The sequence below is a fragment of the Trichoderma virens genome (genome assembly GCF_000170995.1).
Source record: "Trichoderma virens Gv29-8 chromosome Unknown TRIVIscaffold_6, whole genome shotgun sequence".
NCBI classification, from domain to species: domain Eukaryota; kingdom Fungi; phylum Ascomycota; class Sordariomycetes; order Hypocreales; family Hypocreaceae; genus Trichoderma; species Trichoderma virens.
The window spans coordinates 3322038-3343172 of NW_014013743.1; the positions used below are offsets into that span (position 1 = coordinate 3322038).

Sequence of the window (21135 nt, forward strand, 5' to 3'; positions counted from 1 at the left end):
CAGTCATGTGGCATTTCTCTCCTACTTCGCAACGTATCACGATCGCGCAACTCGCAACTCGGATGTATACCAGTTTTGAATTGCCCTAATATCGTACCCCATCGCCACTGTATCGAATATTTTCAGATGTTCCTTGCACAATAGCCCGTTGTTTGAAAGCCGGCCAACCCATTTGCCATGCTTTCGGGCCGCAACCACAATCTTTTCGATGGCGTCGAGAAACTCTGGCTCGTCACCTCTCGCAGGAACATAGCCAAGGACTGACAAGGAAAGATCGTTAGGGCCGATAAAAATCATATCTTGATAGAAATTAGTGTATTAAATAGAAATTTTAGTGCTTCAATCACTAACCCACACCAGGTACAGCACATATCGCGTCGACATTCTCCACCCCTGCTCTCGTTTCAATTTGAAGGCAGGTGATGAGTGTTTCGTTTGCTGTTTTCAAGTACGTAGGGAGATCGATACCATGAGCAATAGCTGGAAATGCCGAGCCTTGCCCTCGACATCCTCGCGGAGGGAACTTTGAATGGGAAACAACGGTCTTGGCTTCTTCGACAGTATTGATTTGAGGTACAACAATACCGCTTGCATCAAATTTAGTATACATATTGGAAAGGGTGTATGCCGCTTACTGTGCCCCAGCATCCAAAGCTCTCTTGATTAAATCTGGGTGGCCCATTCTTAGACGAACAAGGGGCGATACCCCCAAAGCAGCTATAGCGGCAGTTGAAGAATGCATAGAATCATCGCTAATCTGTCCATGCTCGCAATCGATGATGATACCCTTCTCTATTGTCAGCGGGAGACCAGAGCATAAAAGATCAGAGGTACTGACATCGACGCCAGTCTGAGCTATAATCTGAGCTGTACGAAATGATGGAAGGCCCAAAAATGTCATGATAGGTTTAGAATTGGCTCGGAGAGCATTGAGCAATCGTAGTTGCGGATTGTGAATGGCAGCTGTCATGACTGGCGAAAATGATACTCTGCATTAATGGCAGTCTTTCTATGTCTAAGTTCGCTTTCTGAACTGCATTAAAAGTTTAGATACAAAGAAAAAAGCAATGAAGGTAAATGACACAACAATCAGCGATGTTGACGTAGAAAGAAGTTGCGAACCCTTCGCCAGGTACCTACTAGGTATCAAGTACAAAATCGTAGTAATGTATCTAGTACAATGATTCAAATAGAATCAGAACAAATAAAGTTGAAGTGGAAAAAATATCAACATCTGCCCAAATGCCAATTCGCCACAAGAGCCAATATAAATACAGGTATTTATTTACTAGATGACTGTGGATGTGACTTTACCATCTCAGGTATTTGGTGCCAATTGGGCTCTTCAGTGGCGGAATGTTTCGCCTTGAGCCAAAGTGGCCATAGTGGGGCTCAAGATATTTAACCTTGTTAGTACTAGCTTTTCGGCAACATCACCAATTTACCGAAAACTAGTCCACTTTTTGTCGGCCAAAACGCGCATATGCCGAGATTTCGCCTTCAACGTATTAATCATACCCTTGAGTCTTTTTTTTTTTTTGCCTTGCTTTATCAGTTTCTTCCTGCAAGTCAGCATTGGACACTCTTAATCTTTTGACACAATCAAAGTCTTGGCTCGAGGTGCAATAACTGACGCAATACCAGGAATAGTCGAGCAGGATATGCTGGGTACTGCTTCTGCGATGAAAGCCCCATATGTGCCCAAGGCTAGGTCAATAGCGTATGGCAAACCCCCGGTTTCGGAAAGCATTGGCAATGACCATGATTATATGCTAACATTGTAATACGCCATCAGCTGTCGTAAATGCCATTCGCGAAGAGTGAAATGCTCTGGGGGCCAGCCTTGCAATAACTGTAGACGGGCGAACAAGGCTGTAGAGTGCATCTATCCTCAAAAGGATAGATTAGTAAAAGTTAGCCAACAGTAAGTTGTGCCGCATACAATGACAATACGATATCCTTGGACGATGATTTGTGCTGACCGCGTAGATACATTGACGAGCTGATTCAAGAAAACGAACGACTTCGCCGTCGTGTATCTCAATTGGGACCACCAATTGATACACCAAATAGAAATTCCTTGGAAACCATTCAAGGTGCAGACCTCCAAGCTGCGGCGTCACCGATACAGGACCCTGATGTAGCGTCTACGCCTTGGTTCATTGATATGGCTGTCCCCCATACACCTATCCTTCTCTCCGAAGCCTCAGATTCGGCGTTTGCGACGCGCTTCCGCCAGGCAATGTCTGATTCTGAACACAGCCATCTACCTCGAGTAAATTTTCCAGCGGATGATCAACTCCTGGCCTTGAGTGATGCGGCTTGTGCATGGCCTAGCCCACCGCAGGCGCGTCTTCTTGTCAATGCTGCATTAAGGTGTCTTGGACGTTGGCACCACATTGTTTGCCGCAGCACGGTCCTTGAGGAGCTCGAGCGGAGCCTACAAAATCCTGAATCCATGGGGGTTCTCCTCCAGAGTAAACTTTGGGTGCTATTTGCAATCGGAAAGATGTATTCAACGCGAACATATGCTACATGTAAAAGTTTCCCTGGACTGGAGTACTTTGCTAAATCCACCAAAGTTCTCCGTGTCATCAGTGAGCGCCCAACCGTTGAAATGGTAGAGACGTGGCTCCTGCTGGTATGTCAAGTTATGAAAGCAGCTGTAATACAAAATCATATTAACGCCGCATCATAGTCATACTATTCTCTTTGTCTGAATCGACGACATTCTGCCTACAGCCTAGCTGGTTTCGCCATGCGAGTTTCCGTTATAATGGGTCTAAATTTTAACGTCCCCGAGCCTCTTCTTGCTGATCCTGCAGCGCGTGAGCACAGAATTCGAGTTTGGTGGACTGCTTATACATTCGATAGAATGTGGGCAACAAAATTAGGGTATCCAGTCGCAATTCATGACAGCGATATTGACGTAGACCTTCCATCAAACAAGGTCTTGCACAGCGACTTTGAAGACTGTTCGTATTCTGTCGCAATGATAGGCTTAGCAAGGATATCAGGGCGAATAACTCATTCAATATACGGCAAAAGCTCTCAGCAAGACTCATTATCGCAACGAGTCCATGATAGCTTATCGGATCTCCATCAATGGCTCAAAGATTTACCCTTGACATTACAGATGGACTCAGCACGAGACAATGCAGCAGATCAAAGGGCAGAATCCCTGTACCTACTGTTCAACCAGGTAAAGTCCCACATGTCAATTATCAGCAATTAGCTATGAGTAATGACATTTTCAGCTTGTGATACTTGCTACTCGTCCAGTCCTTCTTCAGGTCTTTCGCACACGTATTAAGAGTGTTGAGATGGACTCAACTTCGGACATTCCAGAGTCTGCAAGCGCTCTATCTGATGCATGCATCCGGTGTGCGCGACACTCATGCCAAATCCTTACCGATTCATGGATAAGCGGCACTTTCATGATGTTCGACTATTTTTATACCCAGTACCTCTTCACCGCAGCAACAGTCTTAGCTATCTCAAGCTTGCTTGATGCCAAAGACGGACAAGCTGACAGAGAATCCTTTGAAATGGCAGTACAGTTTCTCTCACAGCTGAAGGGTAATGGCAATTTTGTGGCTGCCGAGTTCAAGCAACATGCGGATGCTATGGCAGCTCTATTTGCCCCTGTTGAAACGAAAATGAAGGCTCAGCACGCATCTGCCTCGCCAGAACAAGTTACACACAGCGTGAGTGTTAGAAGAAGAGGTCTCGGCCCAACGGCCGTGCCGGGAGATATAACGGCAGATATGGTGCTATCTGAACCCTTTTTCCACGATCTACTCTCTCAGCCAATGCCCGACCTTGAGTTCATCAATGCTTCACTAAGCATAGATAGCGCCCAAGGACTCTACTGGCCGATGATGGCTTCGAGCAGTGATATAGAAACGCTGTATTAAATTAATATTTATTATCGCTTGAGCTCTGAGCATCTTGAAATGTGTTTTACAGGCAATAACCACTGTATATTTACACTCTATTAAACGGCCATCCAGCGGGCCTGTCGAGGTATACTACTAAGACGCTACGCTGCTTTTCTTATTGCCGGATCGGAGAGAGATCGCGGCTTTCTGCTCTATATATAAAATCTTGTATCGCCAGCCACATAGCTACAGGGTTAGAATACATAGGGAAATGGCCAGACTTTGGAATCTCCATAAGTTCAACCCCAGTAGCTTTGAGTTCCGATAGATACGAAAGATTTGCATGCTGTTCGCCAAACATGAAAGCCCTTGGGAACGAAAAGCTTAAAAATTTTGTCAAAAGATCGCCATTATCTGATAACTGCACCATAGATTCGAAGATGCCTCTAATTGCGCCAAGTTGGACTCGCTGCCGAATTGAAGAAGCATATAAGGCCATGGAGAAGAAGGATGACTGGCGGCACCCCAACATAAAGCCATTGAGAAATTCATCCATATTCTCGCCCTCCCAATCAAATATTTGTCGGCTAATGAAACAATCTTCAGAAGCAAGATTGCCTTTAATGTTGACGAAACTGCGGATGGACATGGGGTTGCTGTGCGCAAGCTCAAGGGCTGTCAGACCACCCATGGAGTGTCCCACGACGTGGAACTCAGAGATTTGGAAGTGATGGAGAATTGCTTTCGCCGTCTCAACGAGAAAGGCAATATTCACTTTCGACAGATCCGCGCACCAGGTTTCGCCGCATCCAGGTGCGTCGTATGCTAGAAATGAATGACCATCAAATGCGGAATAAAGCCGGACGTCGACATAGTCCTCCTTGGAACTACCCCAGCCGTGAAGAAACAAGATAGGCGTATATTTGCCGGCTCGTCGGAAGAGTGCTAGGTCTACTTGAGTTCCATCAATTTCAAGCCGGAGGCGCTCATGCACAACGTCCAAGCCTGGTGCCTGATGTAAAAAAGTTGACATTTTGTACGGTTGAAGTAGACGTAGAGATTATTAAGAACAAAATAGATTGCTGTCATAATATATAGGCATTCCTAGGGTAGTCTTTTTTATATCTTTACAAAGCGGGTCTACTATTTTCTTAGCTGCGTCGTCAAGTTGGCAACTTCGGCGAAATAACCAAGCTGCCGAAAATATGCGTAGACCTGATTTCTATTCTGCGCCAGGCTAGTACAGTATCCTACTGCACCGATTGGACGCCGTAGTCCGTTGAAAAACATAATTTTTTTTTCTCTACACGTTACTTTGTGGAATCCCCGTAGAAATTCCCTGTAATGTACCGCCTTTTTTCATTTTTTTTTTTGGGGGGGGAATACCAGCTTGCTGGTAATACGCAATTTATCGTCTTTGACTATCATCCCGGCAATAAGACCAAGGTGATCAAGAACATGGCTCAGTTCATACCGGACCACAAAGACAGAATACTAGCGGCATACACTACGTAGGCCTTACCATTAGAGGAGGCAATGCAACTTAACTACTTCGGCATTATACTCGATCTATAGTCAACATAGAGCAGCCCGAAAATATTATAAAGCAGCGTGCTTCAAGTATAGCGTGGTTAAATAATCTAGAGCCGTAGAGAATTGTTGCCTTTTGGGATATCAGTTGATGATATAGTTGTCATAGCCTATCTTAATATGAAGTTTAACCTCTATATATAAGTGCTTGACATCTGCAGTTTACATTTTTAAACCAAAAATAGCCCAAAAAATATATTACATTTTAAGGGAGTATACAACTAGCCCCTGATTTAAATTACACTAATATCCTCTACGTTAAACCTTAACCACAGCAAGGTTACCTATCTTAAATTATCTATCACATACTAGCGTTTATTACTGCTTAATCATAACCTACATACACAGCTTTATTTCTCATATCACAAATTTTCTTTGTAAATATTTCCTTAAGTATTAAAAGCATACAGCTTGGATATACTGTAGATATACAAGTTACGATTCCTCTCAGTTTTACAACAGCAACTCATACTCTTTCATAGCCTTAAATATATTGCCTTTTACATTGTCCCTCTTAGGTGCAATACAAAAGTCACACTGATGAACGGATTGAAAGAACTGCTGAAAAAGGTAATATAGCTATGTTATCTGAGATATTAGATACGTACTAAATTACTCTTCCTGTGCCTTCATAGCCGTATTTAGCCATTTGCGCCTTAAAAATCTAAGCAATATTTGAAACTAGAGTTCCCCGACTATATTCCACTTCGAGCCCTGCAAATGTGTTAGCTGTTATAAAGAGGTTAGATCGCTTAAAACTGAAGGCAAAATCGTATCATACCATGGCCAGATAAGTTTGTCCTTTTCTTAAATTCCGGAAGGCAAATTCACCAAGCCATTGAGGCTGAAGGCGCCGGAGGTTCTCCTCAAAGAGTCATGAGTTTCCACCTTCCATATAAACACTCTCTCCATTTAAATTTCCTTCCAGCGCAATAGCCGCGACAACTTCGGCCACGTCAAGGCAGGTGTTTAGTGGGAGGCCTTCTTTTTCCCACGCACTCTGGAATTCTTGGATCATGGCATAGGTAATGTAGACCGTGTGCACAGGTAGGGGAGGTGGTAGTATAGGTCCCGGTTTAGCCAGATCCAGCTGGACTAATTAAGCTAGGTAGCCAGGGAGCAAAGCCTAATTTAGACTAGTTGGCTTACCTCCGTGATGATATGGCTTACGCTGCAGCCGGCTGAGAGGATACGACCCAAGGTCCCAGCGGCAAAGCGAATCCCCAGACTTTTTAAAGGTCTCGTGCCGTCGCACCAGACCCCTTCCGGATGAAACACTTCCCTACTGCTTACTTTCTGTCGCCTAATGCACCAAATTCGTCGCGTATCTGACAACTGAAAACTTCGCTATTGGGTATATATATAGCTTAGCGGACGGGCGTTGTTGTCCAAATCGTGTTGCATACTTCTCGAACAGTTGGTGATTAGCATCTAGTTGAACGCATAAAAATCGCTACAACCTCCTATGCTGCAACTTCAACCACCATGCCACTTCAAACGTATCACATATCCTCATCTGAAAAGGGCCTATCAAGTGTCACGACACTCATTGTTGGCACCAAATCTGCTATGCTGATTGACCCTCCATTATTGATCTCGGATGCCGTTCGCGTTGTTCAATTCATCAAGGACAAAACCCCGAATGCTTTGCAGGCCGTCTTTGTTACGCACCACCACCCCGACCATTACATCAGTGCCAATCCTATCCTAGAGGCATTCCCATCCGCGAAGTTTTATGCCGCACCTTATGTTAGGGCGGGAATTGACAGGGAATACGATGAGAAGATTAAACATTGGCCAACCATCTTTGGCAGAGACGAGATTCCACAGGTGCCCAGGAAACCTGATCCCTACCCGTACAGCTTTGTCATTCTCGAGAAAGATCCAGAAAGCCCAATTATGCTTCTAGGGCCAGTACAAGGTGACGCAGTGGATCACACGCTTTTCTGGCTGCCAACGGAGAGGACCGTCATCACCGGTGACGTATTGTATGGGAGAAGCACACATCTCTGGTAAGAGCGCCTAATTGAACATTCGCCATATCATGTCCTTATCGATACGGCACAGGGCGGAGGAAATTGAAACGCCGGAAATTCTCCATGCGTGGCAATCGGTAAGAACTCTGTGAATTAACGCTTTCTAGGGAGGTCTCTTACAATATGGTGTCTACAGGTCCTTGAATTGATTGAGTCGCTTAAGCCTACCAAGATCATTGTTGGTCATCTCCAAGATGGATGGTCACTTGATACTGCCGCCGACCTGGAGCACAATCGCAAATACCTGGCGCTTTTCAAAGACGAGATCTCTCAGGCTGCTACAAAGCCGACCGTGGAGCACATCTACAGTACGTTCCAAAATGCCTTTCCACAAGCTGTGAAAAATATGGACTTCTTTTTGCGACGCTTGAGCAATCGGTTTGGTGAAGGAGGGGAGATCTGGGAAGAGAATCGCTATCATGCGGTTGAGAAGAGGACAAAAGAGACTTTAGAAGGCTACGTTTTGTAGTCTGAGGTTCATTCAGACTTTGTGGTTATTCAATTGTAATTACGCTGGCGGTGCGTTTTGTTCGTGAACTTCCTGTTATCTTCTGGTCGCAAGCTTCTCCGTGATTATGAACTTGCTCACGATTAACGTCATAAATAGGATGATTCACTTTGAAAGATAAGGTGACGCATTATTCTAGGACAGAGGTGTAACTGTGAAGACTTACTATTGATATCATATCTACTAACTAAGCAGATCTTCCATTGCGGCATTAATTGAACTCTTGCCTTAACTGCATCTACAATAGGAATGTCCTGCGGGGTATCGTCGGCATTGAATGGAAACCTAATCAACGCCATTGTTGTAGCGAATTAGCATATAGATTATTGGCCTCTCTGGAAAAACATGGGACGGTACATACGTTACATTATATTGGAGCTGAATCGCCGAGACATACTCAGTGTTGAGGAACTACATCAATTCGAAATCTGCTAAGCTGACCTTCTAGATAGCCCATCGCTAACGTTCAATGTTGCTATGTCTATATTTTCAAGCGATTTTCTTTTTTTCAGCTTCCTCTTAATTCTATCTCACAATAATAGCAGAAGCCTTGAGGCGGTGGTGGCTATATCCCAATAACCCATTGCACTCCAGTAATAGCATTCTCATAAAATGTCCTAGTCTCGGGTAAAGAAGGAACTATCCAGAAGCAATGTGGAAGGCCAAGATAATGGTCAGACTTGACGGGAATCCTGGAATCCTTCAAGGATGCCACCAACACCATTCCATCATCTCGCACTGGATCCAGCTCGCTGGTACATACATACATGGGTGATAATCGCCCCAAGATGTTCGAATCTCGAATTGGAAAATAGTCCTCAGATTCAGCATTATTTCCTGCAAGGTCGAAGAATAGTCGCATTGTTGATGCGTTCAAAAGTGGCACATTATTCTCCATCTCGGTGTAAGATGTATGAGTTGACTTGTAATATTTCGGGATGTGGTCGGGGTGCAACGCAACGGGACAGAAGACAGCAATGCCTTTGACCGTATCAGGTGGCAGTGAAGACTGGCCCAAAAGGACCTTGCGAGTGACAGAAATAGCAAGCCCAGCTCCGGCCGAGACGCCTATGGCGTATATTCTCGTTGAATCGCCTCCGAATTCAGCAGCATTGTTATACGCCTGCGTAGGTATTAGCTCTATCAGTTTCAGCCCTGCTTATTTGTGACATAAGACCTACCCATTCAAACCCACTGAGCGCATCTTCAAGGTGTGCTGGTGCCTTATGCTCTGGTGATAATCTATACATTATCGAAATGACGATGATTTTGCTGCTTGCAACAGCGGCGCAGAAATAGTCATCCGCAATAGACGGTCCAATGACAAGACCCCCGGGGTGATAGTATACTCCAACAGGGAGTTTGTCGCTTTTGGCGGCGGCCGGGCAAAAAATGCGATAGTTGAAAGAATCGTGTACGCCATCATGGGTCTTGATTGAATCAGGGATGGGGGGGTATTGTGCTGCAAGTGCCGCCATCATCTCCTCTTGCATGACGCGCATTTCATCAGCAGTGCCGTTGAGGATCGGTCGAACGCCTAGGTATTCCTCGAACTGGATTTGTTAGGCACCTCCTTTCATTGGCAAGTATATGTATTGAAATCTACATGCTTTGAGCCATGACTCTGAGTAGTCGCCCATTATGAAAGGCTTTGGAGGCTGAAATACGTCTAGACGTAATGCAGCTAGTCTGTAGTTTGTACTAAATAATAAAGAGAAAGAAACAAGAGAAGAGGAATAATGAAAATAGATGCTACAACCCACGCATGAGGGTTGGTAAGTTCAATGGACTGATGCAGAACGCCAATGAAAGCTGTACTATAGAACACTCAACTAAGAAAGATATTATCGGGAGTTCCAGGAGCCTTTGTATATAATCCTGCACATATACATGAGACATAAACCTGGAAACCGAAGCTTAGTATGCAGTATTGCGTGCCCACTGAACAAGCCCGTATCCGAACAGAGCCGATATAGGAATCTCACCTGGGGAAGTGGAGCAGTGTAATATCTATGTAAAACCCCCCGGATCGAGACGGGGAACCACGCGACAAGTCTCCCGTCCGAGGTTCCAAGCAACTGTAGACAGGGCTGGTGACTAGCACTAAGATATTTGGCGCGTGCAGCCTTGCGTGCTTTAGCGCCAACAACATCTTCAAGCTCAATCTCCGCCTTGACAGGAAACTCAGCATCACCTACTTCGTCCATCTAGAATCTATGAATCGGGCGTTTCTACGAATGAAGTCCGGTGCATAGTATTTGAAGTTGCTTTCGAGGATCCGTTCGATCCGGCCCTGGTGTATGGTACATGTAACCTCGTGCTTATATCTTGCTGCCACTGCCACGTTAGGTGCAAAGGATGTACGCCCAATTCCGGGAGCATCATGAGGCGATGTGTTTATTTTGGAGTTCCAAAAAGCGACCTCGGACATATGACATCCATAGTTGAGGATCTCGTCAACAACATCCAGGCTTTTCAGTACTTCCAACGTGCGAGGCTGAAGACCATCGGCCTGGCCAGCTTTCAGCATTCCAGGTTTGGCATCACAGCATACAATTTTTTTTTCCAAGTCCACAACGAGCGAGCATTAATGTGCACATCATTCCCGCAGGGCCTGCCTTGGCATTATCTTATCAATTGATCTGCACAAAATTTGTCTGAACCCTTACCTACACCAATTATGATGACCTCATACTTTTCATCTTCACCACCGGTGGCTAATGGTGGCCGTGAAGTCAACCTTGGCAAAGGGCGGTTCATTTGTTGGATTTACTCGAAGGCTGCGATCATTGTAGGAGGTTTCTTGAAAGAGGGGCATTTTTGCGGACGTTTGAGTGATAAGGGTATTGAAATCGACGGATACTTCGCTTTGCCTTTCGTAGGATGTTTCAAGGCTGGCAAGGCGTCCTGCGTAATACAGAGGAGACAAATGTGTGCCCCTTGAGTATGTCGCCGGCCGTGGAAGTGTCTTTTGGTGGCTTTTGGCAATGTCTAGCTTTAGCGTTCTGACGGCTGTTAAATGGACAAGCCTTAACGACGAATTTGGGTTTCTCAGACTAATCTGATTGCATGACAGGCAAATGGCTCGGACCCGGGTCGGAAAGACACCAGAACCATCCCGAACGCATCCGCCCCACACGCATCGTCGGCCCTCTGAACTCCCAGATCCGATTTCTGTACTGCCAAGCGAAAAGCTCTCCAGGGTGGTGCAGAGCTAGCGTCCCGAATAAATTGGCAAGGAGAAAGAGGCTACGCGGCATATAGCAGCGTATCAAGTGTTTATAGTGTTGTACTATGCCTTATAGACTTTTGAAGGGGATATGCTTCTTAATTCATTTGATGCGCGACCTCAACTGGAGAGCCCATCAAATTAAGTCAAACAACTACTTCTGCTTTCTATCATTTGCTACCATCAACATGTCGGCTCACAAAACGCTCAATACAATGGTCAAAATGCTAGACCTCACCACTGAAAACATCACAGAGAATGTTCAAATCGCGAATTCTAGCTGTTCCGATAGACGTGTTAGGTATCTGTTTGAAAGACTTGTTGTTCATCTCCATGATTTAGTACGGGAACCGAGACTCAGTACGGAAGAGTGGATGGCTGCAATAGAGTTCCTCACCAAAGTTGGTCAAACATGTACTGATACACGTCAGGTAAGCGCATCGCGGATAGTGTGACGATACATGTTCCACAATCCCATCAACCACCACTAATATATGCCTATGCAAGGAATTCATTTTACTTTCGGATATCCTTGGAGTTTCTTTACTTGTTGATGCGATTGACCACCCCAAGCCAAAAGGCTCGACAGAAGGGACAGTATTAGGACCATTCCACACTCACGAAGCGGAGGATGTTACCAATGGTGCCAACATCTCGACTGATCCTCAGGGAAAACCACTTCTTGTCATCTGCAAAGTTCGCAACTTGGCAGGGCAGCCAATCGAGAATGCCAGAATTGATGTGTGGGAGACCGACTCCAAGGGATTTTATGATGTTCAATACGCAGATCATTAACGGACGAGCTGTCCTTACGAGCGACAAGGACGGGAATTTCTGGTTCAAAGCCATTGTCCCGGTCCCATATCCAATTCCAAGTGATGGCCCGGTAGGAAAAATTCTTGGAACCCTCAATCGACATTGTTACCGCCCAAGTCACATGCACTTTATGTTTGACCACCCGGTTTATGATCCCCTTATCACGTACGTTTATCGCGCTGATACATCCGCTCTACGCTGTTGTAAATTTCCCAATTAACTATTCCATGCAGTGCTTTATACTTGAAGAATGATCCATATGAAACATCAGATGCAGTTTTTGGCGTTAAGAGTACGCTTGTGGTGGAGTTGAAGACAGTACAGGACAAAGGAATTGCTGAACAGTATGGTGTTGATGTCGGGTGTGCATTAATAAATTACGAATTTGTTCTTGTTACAAAGCAGGAGGCAATCGATATGCGATACAGAAATGCAGAAGCGGCGATGAAGGCTCAGGGAAAGCAAATGCAGTACATAAACGGTCTGCCTGTACCGGATATAGATTAAGAGATGCCTACAGCATCGAACAGACTCCTTCAATCTTTAATTAGCTGCACTTGCACGATATACTTCAAAAATAATGCTTAGAGTAGAGGAAAGCAGTAGTATATCGAAGACATCTCTCGATTTGGCTCCCGGGATGAAATAACATGTAGTCAGGCTCTAGTCATTTCAGCTCTTCTGTAACAGCCGTTCCTGTCTCCCTGAAAACGCCTTAATGCTGCTGGACAAAAGGAGAAAATTAGATGACTTAAGCTTTGGCGTCCCCTCTTTCCCCTCAGGCTTCACGGTGTCCAGTAATACGGATCCTGCTTCCGTGGGTAGGCGACGACCCGCGGCACATGAAGATGTTCTCGGCCCGGTTCTCATTATTGATCAATTTATGCGCATGAGGAATCCGACCAAGTTATGTCATCTAGCAACCATGGGCATGTAAAGAGGCCCAGTAAAGATTTTAAATTCCCTTAATTGCCCTCGATTCAGTCTCTCTTGACTTCGCAAAAAAAGTCAATCAGTCACTTATATTTCGCGGACTTCAGAGCCTTAATGAACATGGTTCCTCCACCAACAGCAGAGTTAGACCTTGGTCTTACTAATGAGAAGACGAACGGTTCCAGAATTGACACGACGCAACCCAAGTCTCAGGCATCTACAGCTTACCCTCGAGTCGTGGAGAATTTTCGACCAATGAGTGTTATCATCATCGGCGCCGGTTTCTCGGGAATCTATTGCGGCGTTCGGATACCAGAGCGACTACGCAACGTGAAACTAACCATATATGAGAAGAACTCCGGGATTGGAGGCACTTGGCATGAGAACCGCTACCCGGGTTGTGCTTGCGACATTCCTGGTATGTTTTATATCCGCTATTGAAGAGATCTCATTAATGTATAACACCTTCCGGTAGCACATTCATATCAGTACACATTTGCACCCAACCCGAATTGGAGCCGGTTCTATGCCCCTGCGGCAGAAATTTGCAAATATCTGGAGTCGGTTGCGGAAAAATATTCTGTGAACCGATTCATCAAGACACTACATAAAGTAATCGGCGCGAAGTGGAAGGAGGATATCTCAAAATGGTGCGAGATATTTATATATATATATGTCTTCTCATGTTTCGAACTAACATGTTTTTAGGGAGGTTACGGTTAAGAATTTGGAAACTGGAGAGACTATAGTTGATATAGCCGATGTTGTCATCAGTGCGCGGGGAATGCTAAACGAACCTTCTTGGCCAGATATTCCAGGAGTTGGTGAAATGAAAATCCCCGTACTTCACTCAGCTGTATGGGACGATAGGTATGAACAATTCCTTATTTTATTTATTCATTTATTTAGTTTTTTGAAAAAGGAAAATGTTAACCTTGTCTTTAGTATTACTTTTGAAGGAAAAAGAGTTGGTATTATTGGTGGCGGAAGTAGCGCCATCCAGATTATTCCTGCTTTACAGCGAGCAAGTGGCACGCATTTAAGCTGCTTTATTCGGAGCACGACATGGATCTCCAGACCGTTTGGAGATTCGGCAATGAAGACTCTTGGATTAGGAAGCATTGATTGTAAGTTTTACTCAATTCAATTGATTACGAGTCGCGACGCTACGAAAAGAAGACTGGGAAGGTTAACATCTTGTAGTTTCTCCGGAGCACAAGGCAAAATTCACAAATGACCCTCAATACTACCTGAATTTCCGAACCATTATCGAAAGAGATGGCAACTCGGTACATTCTCTTACCTTCAAAGATTCGGAAATGCAGAAGCTTGCTCGTACGGACTTTGCAGCGCTTATGAAAGAAAAACTGGCAAAAAAACCACACATTCTTGAAGTTTTAATGCCAAACTTTAGTGTGGGCTGCCGAAGGCTGACACCTGGCCCTGGATATCTTGAAGCGCTTGGTGAAGATAATGTCGACTTCATCAATACTCCCATTTCTAAAGCTACGGACACTGGTATTGTGCTACAAAATGGAGAAATCAAGGAACTGGACGTTTTGGTTTGCGCAACTGGTTTTCAGACTTCGGCGCCGCCACCTTTCCCCGTGGTTGGGAAATATGGCCAAACCATGATGAAGAAGTTTGAACCGTATCCCGAGACCTATCTATCTCTGGCTACTGATGGCTTTCCTAATTATTTCATGATGCTAGGTCCTAATGCAGCCATCGGCACGGGACCACTCACGACCATGATCGAGAAGACGGGGGACTACATTATCAAATGCATACGGAAACTTCAAAAGGAGAATATCTCGAGCATGGAACCAAAGTCCGCCCGTGTGAAAGACTTCTCAGAAATCATTGATAGGTACTTCAAAGATACCGTGTACATCGATAAATGCAGCAGTTGGTATAAGAGTAATGGTGGCAAGGGAGACCGAATTGTGGGAATCTGGCCGGGTAGTGCCTTGCATGCACTGGAGACTCTTCGATCACCACGCTGGGAAGATTTCAATTATGTATACAGTGAAGAAACCCAGACTAACCGGCTATCATGGCTTGGAGATGGTTGGTCTGCTCCCCAGGTCAACCCCGAGGATGGCGAGCTGGCACATTTCTTACAGCCGGCATTTGTCGATTTGCCAGCGTGGCCATACCCGGAAGAAACTGTTGAGTACAGACAGCTCCCGTTTTCACATTAAACTATTTAAGTAGGAGAATCTGAAATAACTGTTGAATAAATACTCACTGAGGCTGCGCTGTTGTGACGAATTGTCAGAGACTCGGAAGCTGGGTAGCTGAAAGGAGGTACGCATATTCAATCTGGATTTGTGGCTTGAATCATACTATATCAAGAAGAGAATTACTCCGTATTAAACGAATTTAGAGTTAATTACCGTCATTATTGTATACCGCATTCTTTGACTTCGTTACTCCTCCTTTTTTTGTGCTACAATTTCTGATACGACTCAATCCAGCGGGCCATTTAATAGAAGACTGGCCCCAATTACCAGGACAATAATTTTTAAATCAAGCCAAAAATCGCCACATACAGAAGGACACCGAAAACAACCCATCAGCGAAGGCCCAATGGAATTCGTCTTTCAGTATCCAAAAACCTCATCCTTACATACTCCGTTTCATCGTTATATATCTTAGACAGCCGTTGAGATAACTCTTTCACTAGAAACTAACCCTTATTAAATACTTCATAACCACAATTGCTCTAATTCACCGTAACTTGCTACTTACATAAATCCAATGACCAATTTACCTTCGGAAATAGACCCAGTCGTCACAGTTATGACACTTATAAGTTTGCTTAGCCAAGTCGATCCCATTGGTGTTCTTTAGCCAATTCTTTTCCTTCTCAAAGTTTCCACTGTTACCTTGCTTCAGTCTTGTAGCTGAGATTAAGCCTGTTTCACATATCTACTCTTGCATCCTCACCGGCGTACGCTCTTCTAATCAACTCTCTAATAAGAGGCCTTTCGATTGAACGTGGGTTAGAATAAGGATTACTAACTGCAATACCAGCCGCCTTATCGATGTCTTCGTCCTTGAACCCGAAATCTTGCAATCCACGTTGCAATTTCAGGCGCTTTAAAAGAAGGTTGAGTCCCTGGACAGCATCGCCATTACTGCCTGGGAGCACATCCGCCAGCTTCTTCATAACCTCCGGAATATTTGGAGCATTGTATGCCAAAGAATGGGGCAGTACAACAGCGTGCGTCTCAGCGTGAGGCAGGTTGAAACTCCCGCCCAAGACGTGACAGAGTTTGTGGTGGAGAGCCATACCAACGGACCCAAGACAGAGTCCGCAAAGCCAGGCGCCGTACTGCGCCGTAGATCGGGCATTCAGGTCTGTTGGCGAGTCCATGATGGCAGGGAGAGATTCTGCAAGGGACTTGATACCTTCAACGGCGAGCAGGGAGATGATTGGGTTCGAGTCGTGAGCATACAACGCCTCCGCTACAGACTTAGTTAAAATTTCTCAAGACCTCACTCCGTCAGTAGAAAGGATAACAAAGAAGGCTATACCTGCGTGGGCGATTGCGTTCATGCCGCTAGTGGCACTCAAGCCAACCGGAAGAGTCATAGTCAGATCTACATCGTAAATGACTGTCCCGGGAAGAATCTTGGGGTCACTCCTCGTCTTCTTGATTCCGTCAGCCGACTCGCCGAGAATGGGCGTCATCTCTGAGCCAGAATATGTTGTCGGGATGCAGATGTGGGGCAGCCCGGTGCGAATGCTGATAGCCTTGCCGAGTCCAATAGTGCTCCCTCCGCCAATAGAAACAATCGAGTCGGCGAGGACGGACTTCGCATACGCCAGGGCCCTCTCAGTGACGCTTGTTGGGGTGTGCATAGTCGCCTCGGTAAACATGTGTCCAGCGCCTAAAGTAACCTTGACTATCTCGCCTTGGTGGATCTGTCCAGGAGTAGTCAGGATCAATGGGGAGCGCAACTCACGCCTCGCCATCTCCCCGGGCAGTGCTCGGAGCTTTCCACTCCCAAAGACAACCCGGCTGGGGGAGATATTGTAGACAAAACTCTGCGGGGCAACCATGATTGCGTTCAATAGCTGGCGGCCTCAGGGCTTGCACAGGAATCCGCCGGCCGCACGGAGCAGCAGCAAGTTATAATCGGCACGGAGTAGTAAGGTCGCCATTGTCCGGATGGCGCACCGGATAGTGTATGGGCCGGATGCTCGACAGCCGTCGGATGCTGCCCCTCTTGCTAGCCTAAGCTAGCATGGGACAATTGCGACAATCACAGCGCCGTAGCCATTTGGGGGTCAGTGGATTAGGCGCGAGGTAGGCCACAACTCGCCCGGTGGGTTAACTACCTTGTAATCAGGGTTGCAAACTCGTTCCCCCGTCTCTCTCTGCTTAAGTCTTAAGATCATCTTTCACGTGCCATGGGACGGAAGAAATGCCAGTTAAGGAGGGCGCCTCTATATTCCGAATGTTACGGTGGAATTCAACACCCAACAGTATACAACAATATACAACAACAAAGAGCTTTTCTCGCAATGGATTGAAGAGGAGCTGTTGCCTTTAGTATCAGAAGATAACCCCCTCTAAGCGGCGAATCGCAACAATGGATCTCACAGCACTGCCTTGCAGTATGTCAATGTAGAGAGATAGAGAAATTGATCTCGATTTTTATGCTTTGTTCTAGTTCCCTTCGTGATAAAATAGAAATACACGGAACTTAACTTCGTAATGCCGCTGAATTCTGTGACCGCTTACGGCTGGTATCAAGTTGTCTCATCTTGGCATGGAATACACTCTGAATTCGACCTGAAAACCACCATTCCTCCTCGCCCCGCCCCCGCAGTACTCTGTACTCTATACAGTTAGCTGCTATACTAGTAGTGGTTCTAGCAAAAGATCAAGAAATGTGTGGGATAGAAACTAGGACCGACAGATGCCTACAGTCTCTGTATTGGAACTTGTATCTAGTTACTTGAGTTTACGCTTGTAAAGAAATGTCACTTTTTTTTTTTTTTTTCGTTATTCCATTATACTACCCACTAATAGAGGAAGTCCATAGAACTAGGGTAGTTAGTATTGTTGAGCGCGGGCTAGGGGGCTTAATGTGTGCCGAGTGTCCGTGCCTGCTACTCCTGTACAAGCAACCTACTTAACTGTCCTCCAAGGATTGTCGGGATGGAAACAAATGCACAAATCTCGGCAAACCCGGAGATTAAAGTGCTATAAAGTCTTTCGAGCTACTCCCTTGCAGATTACGGAGTACCACGTACATAGATGACGGTATGCCAGGGTACTTCGTTGTCTCAAACAGATCACATGGTCTTGATCCACCAAGATTATTTCCCCGCAATCATGATTTGCCAACCCTAGACTTAAGTCAGATTAGACCAGGGTGCCCTAACTGTATTTCGTTCCTACCTCCTCAACAGCTCGCCTTACAAACGAAAAAGTTTAACTCTGGGGAACGCTTCATTTACTGTGGCTGCGCTCCACATCTGTGATGTTGGCATATTGGTTCGAGGCATTCTTCCTCATTCATCAACCCGTCCTCAAAGTCGCAGTGTCCCTCTCAATGCCTCGCCCGAAGGTTGACCCTCGCTTCCGGAGGCGGGTAGCCCAAGCGTGCGAGAATTGCAAGAAACGCAAGTCGAAGTGTAATGGCGTATTGCCTTGTGATCACTGCAGGGCTCGTGGAGTCGAGGATGCCTGCCGTTACTCAAGACACCTTCGACCAGCCTCACAAGAGAACCAGCTGTCAAGGGGACTTCCTAACAGAGAAGCTCGACGCGAGCCGGGCCCTCTTGATCCCACATCACCAGCTCCATCACCAAAGCAAATCGATATCCCGGTTTCAAACCTGTGTTCTGTATCCAAAGATTCGCAAATGCTCACGGATAGCAGAGGTAAATTCAGTATGTTGTCGGAACCGAACGCAAGCTAAAGCAAGAGATTCATTGTTGCTGACGTAGATTGCAGTCTACGTAGGGGATTCAGCGTCTCTATCCTTTCTAGGGTCGGTGAGAAGCACGTTACGGGCTGCTGTAGGGCCATGCCCCTTTACCAATGAGCCTGCTCGGAATCCTATGTTAGAGACCACCCCGAAAATACGCTTTGAGATGGTCCGAGAGCCATCAATAGATCTAGCCACCCCCCAGAGTATTGCAAAAGAGTTTTTCCTTGCTGTAAGCGGGATATTGGACTTCTTCGACCCACCTTGGCTGCTAGCCCAGTTGCAGGACTGGGCCGAACAACCCTCACAAATGACAAAGGCCAAGTCTGCCATCATCCACCTGGCCCTCGCCATAGGGTTCCAAGGCAGAGCTCACGGCGACTTAGACGATCTACTTTCTGAGCAATGCTTTGCCTTCGGGCGCCAACTTACCATGTTCAACCTCATAGACGACCCCAGCCTGGCGACCGTCCAGGCAGTTATATTAATCACTTATCACATGATAGCGGCATGCCAGTATAACGCCGCCTTTATAAATCTCGGCATCGCTGCCAGGGCGGCCTATACACTTGGAATTCATCTCCATGAGACGAATAAGGCCTTCGGCGGCGAGGAAGGCCTAGCTAGAGAGCGTGCTTGGAAGTCATTGCGAGTATGTGATCTATTCCTGGCGGCTTCTCTAGGGAGACCGCCTGCGACGACAGAGGCTGTATCAAACATTGCCTGGGTGCCACTCAAATCCTCGCGTGACTACGAACGCCCCGACGTGGCGGGACAAGTCTTCTCAGCGATGTTTAGGATCTGCAATGTTTTTGAGCGAATACTGGTCGAAGTTTATGCAGAAAAGGCTATAAGCCTTGAGTTGGCCAGAAGTATCTCCCAGCAGCATAGACAATGGACCGAAGAGTTGCCGCGAATGCTGATGGTTGATGGGATTGATGAACCAGACGCAGAGCAAAATCACGGTGCATCTCCGAGAAGCTTTTGTCTGTCTCCAAAACAAGGCTCATGCATCGTCACGTTGGCATATTATTATTCTATTGTTCTGCTTACGAAGCCTTTTCTGACCTTCCGGGTCCACCATGCCTCGGGTAAGGAATTCTCAAAAAGCGAGAGTTCTGCTATCATGATCAGCCTCGCTACCTACGCTGACGCTTGCGTCAACTCTGCTATAAAAGGCATCGACATTGCTTACGAGTATGTCTTCGAGCTAAACTCCCCAAGCCGGCAACCTATTGTTGTCAATATCGTGTTTATATCAGCATTATGTCTAGGCCTTGCTTATCTAGACAATTCTGGTCGTCATACCTGGCCCGTGAATCCGTTGCTAAATCGAGCAATCAAAATACTGGTCCATCTTGGAAAACTAAATCCACAAGCTTCCAGATTTGCTGGAATCTGCGAACAGCTAAAAGAAGCAGTCGCCATCTATACAATGAGAAGGGATAACAATTTGCTTTCGGAAAATGACAAAGTAGTCCGAAGTATCTTCGGAGATCTTCGGGCTTCATCCAAACCGCGGTGCTACAGCGAGAGTTCTGTGGATCACACCGAGAACCCACAACAACTTAGCTGGAGCGTACCTTCTAACGAAAGTGTGTTTAAACCAACCACACCTCGCTCCTTTAATTTTAACACTTTCCAAGAAGAGTCCTTACTACCAATATCCGGGCTATCGCCAACGCAAATCGGAAATCTACCAATGGATTATACTCAGTATAACAGTAACTTAGGAGACGTACAATATCCTCGCCCTACCGATAATTCTATTGACGCTTTATCAGAGTATTTCTTAAATCAAAATATACCACTGTTCCCATTAGCTAGTAGCTTGTCACCTGAGTCACACTTTGACTTCCAGGACATCACTTTGGAGCCAGCATAATAATAAATTAACTTCAGAGGAAATTAAGTAGTAGTGTTATAAACTAGGTCCTATTTTCTTAAATACGTTAGCTATTCCTAAAGGAGAAACTTATTATACTATTCTGCATCCAGCTGCTTACCTGAATAAGTAGGTAGTTAAGAGTAAATCTTGCTGATCCACTTTTGGCATATCCTAGCGTATGACATCTTGATAAATAGTTCGTAAGAGCTAACTATTGCAACAAGGGGGAACCTTTCCTTTTGCCGTTCAACCGCGGTGGTCTAAACGCCACAACGCGAGTATTGATGTTTGGTTTTATTACA

General features: G+C 45.7%; 9 protein-coding genes across 9 annotated transcripts; 5 read left to right on the plus strand and 4 right to left on the minus strand.

Annotated features, from left to right (window-relative positions):
- Window positions 1-36: 36 nt before the first annotated feature.
- TRIVIDRAFT_28103 (uncharacterized protein) lies at window positions 37-970 on the minus strand (the record flags this gene model as incomplete). Its single annotated transcript, XM_014101858.1, has 4 exons — window positions 37-299; window positions 352-587; window positions 636-787; window positions 839-970. The coding sequence occupies 4 exons, from the start codon at window positions 968-970 to the stop codon at window positions 37-39; spliced, it is 783 nt and encodes a 260-aa protein (XP_013957333.1).
- A 1020-nt stretch (window positions 971-1990) lies between these two features.
- Window positions 1991-3898, plus strand: TRIVIDRAFT_2224 (uncharacterized protein; the record flags this gene model as incomplete). Its single annotated transcript, XM_014100850.1, has 3 exons — window positions 1991-2641; window positions 2699-3202; window positions 3258-3898. Coding segments are annotated over 3 exons (1796 nt in total), but the record flags the coding sequence as incomplete, so codon positions are not given.
- Window positions 3899-4056: 158 nt separating this feature from the next.
- Window positions 4057-4914, minus strand: TRIVIDRAFT_28886 (uncharacterized protein; the record flags this gene model as incomplete). The annotated part of the gene is made up of 1 exon (XM_014101859.1): window positions 4057-4914. One exon carries the CDS (start codon window positions 4912-4914, stop codon window positions 4057-4059), a length of 858 nt encoding a protein of 285 aa, XP_013957334.1.
- Window positions 4915-6956: 2042 nt separating this feature from the next.
- On the plus strand, window positions 6957-7976 carry TRIVIDRAFT_27816 (uncharacterized protein; the record flags this gene model as incomplete). Its single annotated transcript, XM_014101860.1, has 3 exons — window positions 6957-7483; window positions 7539-7584; window positions 7644-7976. The coding sequence occupies 3 exons, from the start codon at window positions 6957-6959 to the stop codon at window positions 7974-7976; spliced, it is 906 nt and encodes a 301-aa protein (XP_013957335.1).
- Window positions 7977-8580: 604 nt separating this feature from the next.
- On the minus strand, window positions 8581-9655 carry TRIVIDRAFT_191679 (uncharacterized protein; the record flags this gene model as incomplete). The annotated part of the gene is made up of 3 exons (XM_014101861.1): window positions 8581-9138; window positions 9197-9568; window positions 9626-9655. The coding sequence occupies 3 exons, from the start codon at window positions 9653-9655 to the stop codon at window positions 8581-8583; spliced, it is 960 nt and encodes a 319-aa protein (XP_013957336.1).
- A 1813-nt stretch (window positions 9656-11468) lies between these two features.
- On the plus strand, window positions 11469-12567 carry TRIVIDRAFT_191680 (uncharacterized protein; the record flags this gene model as incomplete). The annotated part of the gene is made up of 4 exons (XM_014101862.1): window positions 11469-11675; window positions 11752-12018; window positions 12068-12225; window positions 12294-12567. 4 exons carry the CDS (start codon window positions 11469-11471, stop codon window positions 12565-12567), a joined length of 906 nt encoding a protein of 301 aa, XP_013957337.1.
- A 681-nt stretch (window positions 12568-13248) lies between these two features.
- On the plus strand, window positions 13249-15197 carry TRIVIDRAFT_191681 (uncharacterized protein; the record flags this gene model as incomplete). The annotated part of the gene is made up of 5 exons (XM_014101863.1): window positions 13249-13411; window positions 13469-13643; window positions 13702-13863; window positions 13939-14120; window positions 14197-15197. The coding sequence occupies 5 exons, from the start codon at window positions 13249-13251 to the stop codon at window positions 15195-15197; spliced, it is 1683 nt and encodes a 560-aa protein (XP_013957338.1).
- Window positions 15198-15919: 722 nt separating this feature from the next.
- On the minus strand, window positions 15920-17065 carry TRIVIDRAFT_28993 (uncharacterized protein; the record flags this gene model as incomplete). Its single annotated transcript, XM_014101864.1, has 2 exons — window positions 15920-16467; window positions 16537-17065. The coding sequence occupies 2 exons, from the start codon at window positions 17063-17065 to the stop codon at window positions 15920-15922; spliced, it is 1077 nt and encodes a 358-aa protein (XP_013957339.1).
- A 1796-nt stretch (window positions 17066-18861) lies between these two features.
- TRIVIDRAFT_124337 (uncharacterized protein) lies at window positions 18862-20452 on the plus strand (the record flags this gene model as incomplete). The annotated part of the gene is made up of 2 exons (XM_014101865.1): window positions 18862-18907; window positions 18972-20452. Coding segments are annotated over 2 exons (1527 nt in total), but the record flags the coding sequence as incomplete, so codon positions are not given.
- Between the last annotated feature and the right edge of the window lie 683 nt (window positions 20453-21135).